The sequence below is a fragment of the Rutidosis leptorrhynchoides genome, chromosome 11 (genome assembly GCF_046630445.1).
Source record: "Rutidosis leptorrhynchoides isolate AG116_Rl617_1_P2 chromosome 11, CSIRO_AGI_Rlap_v1, whole genome shotgun sequence".
In the NCBI taxonomy this organism is placed as follows: Eukaryota; Viridiplantae; Streptophyta; class Magnoliopsida; order Asterales; family Asteraceae; genus Rutidosis; species Rutidosis leptorrhynchoides.
In genome coordinates, this window is record NC_092343.1 from 78906948 (window position 1) to 78916557 (window position 9610).

General features: G+C 35.7%; 2 protein-coding genes across 2 annotated transcripts; both read left to right on the plus strand.

The window, feature by feature from the left end:
* Nucleotides 1-670: 670 nt before the first annotated feature.
* Nucleotides 671-1282, plus strand: LOC139877319 (monothiol glutaredoxin-S6-like). Its single transcript, XM_071864731.1, has one exon. The coding sequence runs from the start codon at nt 854-856 to the stop codon at nt 1160-1162; it is 309 nt and encodes a 102-aa protein (XP_071720832.1). The 5' UTR covers nt 671-853; the 3' UTR covers nt 1163-1282.
* A 2276-nt stretch (nt 1283-3558) lies between these two features.
* LOC139874710 (uncharacterized) lies at nt 3559-6858 on the plus strand. Its single transcript, XM_071862117.1, has 5 exons — nt 3559-3732; nt 3817-5064; nt 5203-5330; nt 5439-5523; nt 5662-6858. Exons 1-5 carry the CDS (start codon nt 3559-3561, stop codon nt 6856-6858), a joined length of 2832 nt encoding a protein of 943 aa, XP_071718218.1.
* Nucleotides 6859-9610: the final 2752 nt, after the last annotated feature.

Sequence of the window (9610 nt, forward strand, 5' to 3'; positions counted from 1 at the left end):
GATTTGATGTGCATATGTGTGTCAGTGTGTGTGTGTGTGTGTGTGTGTTTTTGTAAGTATGTCTTATGTATTTATATATGTACATACACATCAGCTAAGTCAAGGGTCATATGAAACTAATAAGATAATTACAGATTAGCATGATTTCCTTGCGTCTTTTGAGCATTATAAAGGTTAATTTAATAACCATAAGTTTAACGCCAAAACAAGTACATTCACAGAGAATCACTAGATGTAAAAGAGCGTTTTTTTCACATTGTATATACACTAAATCAAGTGATAGATATGGATGAAAATTGACCACGAAGAGTGGAACAAATAAAGTAAAGAATGTAGGTACTTGTATGGATGTTCGATTAATTTGATCATGCCTTTCATATGTTCATAAATAAATTCCAAAAGAATTTATGAGAGCTTGACGCAGTTGCCAATCGGATAAACATTACCAAGCATATGCCCTGAAAAATATCATAAAGCTTGAGGTTTTACTATACATGTCACACATGACATACAATTACCAAACTACCCACCATCAAATATACGTGGAGAAGATTTTTAAGGATGCATCAAGGTTAAGGATGTCATTTAGAAACATACTTTCCCGCCATGCATACCGAACTATAGATACGCAACTAATATCGGCATATGGCAATTTCCTATCATCTATCGAGTCTGATAAATGATGATACCTCAAAAGAATCTGATCTTCTTTTTTGGCATCTAACAACAATTTCAAGTCCTTTTACTATAAATAGCCATGGCAAGATCTTAAATATACTCACAACAAAGCAACCATTTCTTCTGTTAAATCTAGTTAGTTACATAAAAACATTAACTACTACACTTTCCAGAAATGGCTACGGTTACAGCATTGGTGACTGACAGACCTGTTGTTGTATTCAGCAAAAGCACTTGTTGCATGTCCTACACAATTACGACACTGATTAGCAGTTTCGGGGCGAACCCTGTAGTTTATGAGATAGACAAGCATCCCGAGGGGGAACAAATAGAGAAGGAACTTAAAGAATTAGGGTGCAAGCCGAGTTCGCCAGCTGTGTTTATAGGAGGAAAGCTAATTGGTGGTGCTAATGAAATAATGAGCCTTCAACTCAAGGGTCAACTTCAACAATTGCTCCTTAAGGCTAAAGCTATATGGATTTAGTCAAACGTATTCAAGAGTTTAAACAATAACTATTAAAGCGGATGAAACTATGTTAACATAGCTAAAAAATAGCACGAAGTGTTTTAACCCTTTTTTATATTGTTCCAATCCAATGTTATATGCAAATTTACTAAGTTTTGAGAAGCTAAAATATATGTTATGTTCTCCAAGAGTTACTACAGTCTGTGTCAGAATCAAATGTTAAAAGTGTGCAATTAAGTTATAAAATTGGTCTTGAGATGGAGAAATACATAATCCGATTATGTATCTATTTATATATGCTAAATTCGATCTCTGAAACAACTTTAAATATAAAGATTATATCTTATCATTCCCACATCCGTATAAAGCGTTAAAGATGAAATATAAAGCTTTGCATCAGTTATCCTTTGTAATATCTTTTCTACAAGTGGAAAATGATGAAGGAATAACAAGCATATCAATCTGCAAAGTCATAAAATACATGTGACGCCAGGACTCGATAATCTAATTCTAAATCGATACGTAAAGACCTCGCCTTTTTAATCAGAAAAATAAGTATGAGAAGTTATAATCTACGTGGAGTTCTTAGCTTTACTTCTTTATCTACGTGGAAGAAAAAATATTTGATATTAAGGTTTCTGAAAGATAAAGTCATTGAGCCTATGAGAGTGGCCCTTAGCTTCATCTTAAGGTCACTTACACAATTTATTCCTCAAGTATAAATCAGAAGACACCTTTTTCGTTTCGTTTTGGATTTTGGGCTGCCTGTACATGGTCATATCTATTGGAAAATCATGTGTACTTTTAACAATTCAGATTAACGCAGCGGATAGTTAAAATAATAATCTTTTATTATTTTATGAATAAAATTTTACAAGATTAAATATTCACTTATTTAATAATACATGCACACGATTAATCTTTCCCAATGATCCAGTTAAACCATAATAATTGTCATGAATATAAAACAAAAGAGGAGTTAACGATATACATTTCTTGGAGAAATTGAAGAGACGGAGAGAAACTTACGATCAAAAGTATGACCATCTCTTTGGATAGTCCACAGTACACTTCAAACGACCGTCAATGGATGCTAGTCCAAACCCAAGTAATATTAATCAACCTTTGGTTAATATTATGAAACCAAAGTATGTAATATGTGTTTTTTTTTCAGTTCACCGAAAGAATGAATATCAAATAATATATAGTCAAAGTAAACCAATCTTTTGATACGCGTTTTTAAAGATACGGAGTAGAATTATTCACCAACCAAGTTGATTTTGAATATCTTATATCTTTAAAAAGTCGTATTTCTCAAATACTTTAGGGGTATGTTATGTAACTTATAATTAATAATTTCTATCATGTCGCTTTCATGTGAATAGTAAATTAATTAATTTCGTTTCATTCATATGAATAGTAAATGAATTAATTTTGATTTACTATTTTGTTACTTGAGTAATATATATATATATATATATATATATATATATATATATATATATATATATATATATATATATATATATATATATATATATATATATACATTATATATATATATTTTTTATTTGACGTCTCGGTGTATATGTGTGTGACCCCGAATGCTCAAATGAATTTGGTCATATAATTATATGTTGTACATTTCACATTAATCCTTCAGACTCCCACTTGTGCATGGCACAACACCAAGTAACTATACAAACAATGGTAAACGTCTAGCAACACGTCATTGTCCCCAAATTCACGTGAGGGTAGTTTCTCGAAACTGTTTATGGTAAGTTTTAAATGTCATTCGTCCTTTTGTTTCAGATACTTTAGTTAAACTTGAGATATGGATCATCGGTCATTCTCATTTATTTAACAATTTTGTTTCTCGATCTTAGAACTGAATTAGATCACCAAATTAATTAAGTATCATCTTAATTATATCTGGGTGCGGCCACACAAATATCTTATTTATTCATCGAGGAGCTCAAAAAGTATCTAACTCCAAATATTTTAGAGGAACAAATCCTATATTGCATACACGTGTCTATCACGTGTTAGAAATAAAGAAAATATTTTTGTGATTTTGGGATCAGAACAAGCTCATCATTTCCCTCTCATTGACAGCTAGCTTCAACAATCCAGAATCATACAGGCTCCTGTTTCCATATTTAGAAAATCTTTTCCTTGTTTAGCAAATAGAGCCGTTGCTATTTCTTGTATAAAAGGGACCATTGTAACACAACTTTGTATCAATTCAAGTTTTATCAATATTATCAATAAAACGATCAATACTATTTAGAGTTGTTCTTATTTTCCAATCATTCTTATCAATCAAACATGGTATCAGAGCAGTGTGGTTGATCTTGGATCATAAAAAACACATATAAGCTCAAATCATTTACCAATCTGTCTGAAAAAACATCATGTATGGAACAGACGATGTTCAAAATCAAAATAACCAGCTTATCACCGAGTTAACCAACCAATTGGCTAAACTGCTACAAACCAACAATGAAACACAAAGGTTACCTGATTCATTGAAGATCAATGTTAGCCTTAACAACACTAATTTTTCACTTTGGTCAAGAATGATCAAGGTTGCCATCGGAGGCAAGTCCGAGACCCTCCTCAAGCATCTAACCGAAGATCCTCCAGAATTAAACTGACAAAAATGGAACCAGGAAGATCTCATAGTATTTTCAAGGTTGATTCAGAACATCGAACCACAAATTGCTAGCAATCTGACTCAATTTCCCACCACAAAATCATTATGGGAAGCCCTTATCACCACGTATAGTGCTGGTAAAGACAAATTACAGACCTTTGACCTGCACGTCAAAGCTAACAACATCCGACAAGAAAGCAAATCAATTGAAGAACTTTGGTTACAGATGCAGGGCATCTGGGGTGAAATTGAGATGAGGGATCCAAACCCTATGGAACACCCAAATGACATCGTGAAGTATAATAACATCCGGTCAGAACAAAAATTATTTCAATTTCTTAATGCTCTTGACCGGAAACACGACAATATCAAACGGGAGTTGTTAAGGTTGGAACCATTACCCACCGTCGAAGGGGCTTACGCCGCCATTCGAAAGGAGAATGCCCATCAAAACATTTTTGGTACTAAGACCGATGGTACAAATAATTTCGGTATCGGATCCGGCCTATTAGCCCCGTCATCATCCAAATCCAAAGAAACAGAAGGTCAAGGGCTCATCACGAAGAATCATCGCCGTCAAGATCAATCAACCCGAGACAAAGAACACCTCAGGTGCACCGAGTGTGGCATGAAACGTCAAACCAAAGAACAGTGTTTTCGAATCGTTGGATACCCCGAGTGGTGGAACGACGGTCACCGGAAAGGAAAGGCAGCGGTTGCAACGGCAACGACGGCGGCAACCAAAGGTAATCAAGAGACCAGCAACTCCGGTGCCACCGCCGTCACACAAGGAGGATTTGGGTTGATGGCAGCAGAACCACCATCGTCGGGTGGAGGTAATTTAGGTTTAGGGTGTCAACCCGTTAATTGGGAACGAACGGGTGGGTTGGGTGTTTTAACCCCAAATCAATTTAACTTATTACATACTGACCCCCCGGATAGTGTTAGTTCCCATATAAACCCCTCAGGTAACTTGAGAGATCATATCAACCCTCCAGTTGATGAAAAGTTACCTATTAGACCTTCCATAAATAAAAACTTCTATGATCAGTCCCATACAATTGAAATTGAGGAAAATTTGCAAGGACAGTCCTTTTTAACCAACAATGTTTTCTCAAATAAAAATGACGAGTGGATTATAGATTGTGGTGCCACCGTTACCATGACGTTTGATAAAAATGATATTTATTTAGAGTTAAAACCAAGTAAAACTAAAATTAAAATGGCTAATGGTGGGACTGTTCAAGTCAAAGGAGGGGGAACGGTCAAAATATCTCCAACAATAAACTTAAAAAATTGTCTTTACGTTCCCGCTCTCTCACACAAATTATTATCTGTTAGTCACGTTACCAAGGAACTTAACTGTACCGTATTATTACATCTAACGTTCTGCATCTTGCAGGACATAAGAACCGGGAAGATTGTTGGTCGTGGTACTGAACGGGATGGGTTATACTATGTGGATGAAGTCACCCAAGATGGCACAACTATGCTAGCTCACGGAACCCCGAATAGACAAGCTTGGTTGTGGTATAGACGACTTGGTCACCCGTCCGCGAGTTATTTGAAAATTTTATTTCCTAGCCTTTTTTCTTCAAATAATACTATTGAGTGTGAAACATGTATTTTGGCAAAAAGCCATCAAGGATCTTATAAAACTAGTGATTCAAGGTCTGAACGACCTTTTGCTCTTATTCACTCTGATGTGTGGCGACCCGCAAGGGTTAGTGGGGGGCATAACTTTCGATATTTCTTATTATTTATTGATGATTACACACGTATGACATGGACATATTTTCTAACTAATAAATCCGAGGTATTTGATAAATTCACAAGTTTTTATGCTATGATTGAAACACAGTTCAAAAGTAAAATACAAATTCTTAGAACCGATAATGGTGGAGAATATGTCAACACTCAAATGAAACTTTTTTGTGAAACGAAAGGGATTATTTACCAAACTACATGTCCTCACACCCCACAACAAAATGGTGTTTCTGAGAGGAAAAATCGAATCCTTTTGGAAATTACCCGGGCTTTAATGATAGAATCTAATGTCCCAAAATCCTTTTGGCCCGAAGCTCTTGCTACAGCCACTTACCTTTTGAATAGACTCCCAACCAGGGCCTTAGATTTTAAAAATCCTCTTGAAACCCTAGCCAAGTTTTATAAACCTCCATCAAATCTTACTCTAAAACCTAGAATATTTAGATGCACGGTCTTTGTTCATATTCCCAAAGGGGAAAGAACTAAACTCGACCTTTGTGCTGAAAAATGTGTCTTTGTCGACTACGGGATTAACCAAAAGGGGTATAGATGTTACAGTCCAAAAAGGAGACACATGTTCACCTCTATGAATTGTGACTTCTTAGAAACTGAGTACTACTATACCCAACACACAAGTCAGGGGGAGTCAGAATCAAGTGACTCTGTGAGTTGGCTAGATTTTGATTTGCCGTCATCTGAAGAAGTGACTCATAGTAACCCTCCTACCAGTACTTCCGACAATGATCTTCCCAATACTACTGAGGTTAGTTCTGAATCTTTTGAACCTATTACTACTAACCTTGAAAATGAGGTGGATTCATTAGTACAGGAAACAGGTCAGACTGAGGAACAACCTAACCAACAAAGTCAACCCAATCAACCAACTGAGCCTGAACCTGAACCTCCACATGAACAATATGTTCTCCCTCCAAGAGTTAATCGGGGAATTCCACCAAAAAGGTATTCTCCCGAAAGAGGAAATCCAAAGTCAAGATATCCAATGGCGAACATTGCCAAAGGTAATATATCACATGAAGCAAAACAATTCACTTCCGCGATATACTCTGAAAAAATTCCAAACACCGTTGAGGAAGCCCTAAAATCACCCAACTGGAAAAAGGCAATGGAAGACGAAATGAAAGCTCTTATGGCTAATAATACATGGGAAAAATGCATGCTTCCAGAATCAAAGAAACCATTTGGATGTCGATGGGTGTTCACAATCAAACATAAAGCCGATGGAACCATTGAAAGATATAAAGCTCGGCTCGTGGCAAAAGGATATACTTAGACATATGGAGTTGACTATTCAGAAACCTTCTCACCAGTAGCCAAGATTGATACGATTAGAATCCTCTTCTCCGTCGCAGCAAATAAAGATTGGCCACTTCATCAATTCGACGTAAAAAATGCCTTCCTACATGGAGAGCTCAAGGAAGAGGTTTACATGGAAGGACCTCCCGGATTCACGTCTACCTTTAAAGAAAGGGAAGTTTGTCATCTTAAAAAATCTCTTTATGGCTTAAAACAATCTCCTAGGGCTTGGTTTGGGCGGTTTACCATAGCAATGAAAAAATACGGTTTTAAACAAAGTAATTCGGACCATACACTTTTTTTGAAACGAAGAAATAATCTTATCACATGTCTCATAATTTATGTTGACGACATGATTATTACTGGGAACGATCAAAAAGAAATTTCAAAGCTAAAATCAAATCTGTTTAAAGAATTCAAAATGAAAGATTTGGGCGGCCTTAAATACTTCCTAGGAATTGAAGTCTTGAGATCCCGACAGGGGATCTTTATTTGTCAAAAGAAATACATACTCGATCTTCTTGCTGAATTAGGTATGATCGATTGCAAACCGGCTGACACTCCGATGATTCCAAATCAAAGGCTTTATATGGAAGAAAAGGCTAGCTTAGCTGATCGAAGTCAATACCAAAAGATCGTGGGAAAACTCATCTATCTTGCCCATACTCGCCCAGACATTGCTCATGCTGTTGGGGTTGTTAGTCAATTCATGCATCAACCTTAACATCATCATATGGAAGCTGTGTGGCGGATAATCAAGTATCTAAAGGGAACCACGGGAGATGGGGTTTTATTCAGCAAAAAAAAAATCACCTAGAAACACAAATATACACAGATGCCGGGTACAGGGGAGAGAAAGGAGATAGAAAATCAACATCCGGGTATTTTTCTCTCGTCGGAGGTAACCTGGTCACATGGAAAAGCAAGAAACAAAAGGTTGTAGCACTATCAAGTGCCGAGGCCGAATTTAGGGGGATTGCTAGAGGTGTAACCGAAGCTTTATGGATTAGGAAACTCTTGACAGAAATTGGGTTTCCTCCTGACGCCCCTATCAAAATTATGTGTGATAACGAAGTAGCAATAGCTATCTCTGAAAATTCAGTTCAACACGATCGAACCAAGCATATTGAAATCGACAGACACTTCATCAAAGAAAAACTCAAAGCTGAAATAATCTCTCTTCCATTTGTTCGATCTGAAGACCAACTAGCGGATATCTTAACCAAATCCGTCAATGGAAGACTTTTCAAAGAGACTCTCTCCAACTTAAATATCGGGAACCCTACTATTTAACTTGCGGGGGAGTGTTAGAAATAAAGAAAATATTTTTGTGATTTTGGGATCAGAACAAGCTCATCATTTCCCTCTCATTGACAGCTAGCTTCAACAATCCAGAATCATACAGGCTCCTGTTTCCATATTTAGGAAATCTTTTCCTTGTTTAGCAAATAGAGCCGTTGCTATTTCTTGTATAAAAGGGACCATTGTAACACAACTTTGTATCAATTCAAGTTTTATCAATATTATCAATAAAACGATCAATACTCTTTACAGTTGTTCTTATTTTCCAATCATTCTTATCAATCAAACATCACGAGCTTTACATTATACCCAATAATGGCCTTTATAACAGCCTTATTCAGGACATCGTTTAACCGTATCAAAATACAATGCTACACTTATCAATACGGGCATGCATCTCAAGTCTAAGGACACAAGAACATAATCACTAAAAGATTTACTACTGACTGCGATCCATGTAGTGACATCTCATGGTTGGGTCATTCCAATATTCATCATCAATGAATACATATGAATTTTGGTCTCAACAAGTTAACTATTCATCATCAATGAATATAACCAAAATTTCACATTAATCTTAATTCATGTTATTCCCATAACATGACCGATTATGGAGATTTTGAATAATTAACAATTATTCATGGATTAAACATGCTAATATAGAACACAGTGATATAAATGAAAACGATCATACCAACTATATATCAATTCAATAATATAAAACTGCTTAATGTTTCAAAAATATCCAAAACTAAATTACAAATGAAAAAGATCAGCAGCATAACGAAGTCCAGTATTACTAGAATGATCATCATGCTTGTTGTGCATCATGGGCTTCATGAACGGGTCAGCCACATTATCATTTGTATGAACCTTTAAGAATACTAATATCATTCCTCTTAATGACTTAATGAATGTAGTCAAACTTTTGAAGAATGTGCTAGATATTTTTTTATGTACATGTGATTCTTTCAAAAGTATATTAACACTCAAAAAATCACAGTACATATTATAGAAGATTAAATGTTGTGTACTACTCTGAGTATAACAACAAATTTCGTTATCCAGACAGCTTTCTGAGCAGCTTCTCAGTCAACAATGTATTCTGCTTTTGTTTTAGATTGTTCAATAGTGCTCTGCCTAGAGCTCTTCCAATCAACTGTCTTGTCCATCATGACAAAGAAACAACATGACTGGATCTAGAATCATCTTGATCAGTTTGGAAACTAGAATCAGTATAAAACTTAATACTTAACTCTTCTTCCAAACCACCATAAACCAAGAACATATCATTAGTACTCTGCAAATACTAAAGAATATTCTTAACAACAATCCAATGTACTTCACCTGGATTATGTTGACAATGACTCCTCAAACTCAAAACTAACGAAACATCGAGTATAGTACATATCATGGCATACATAATG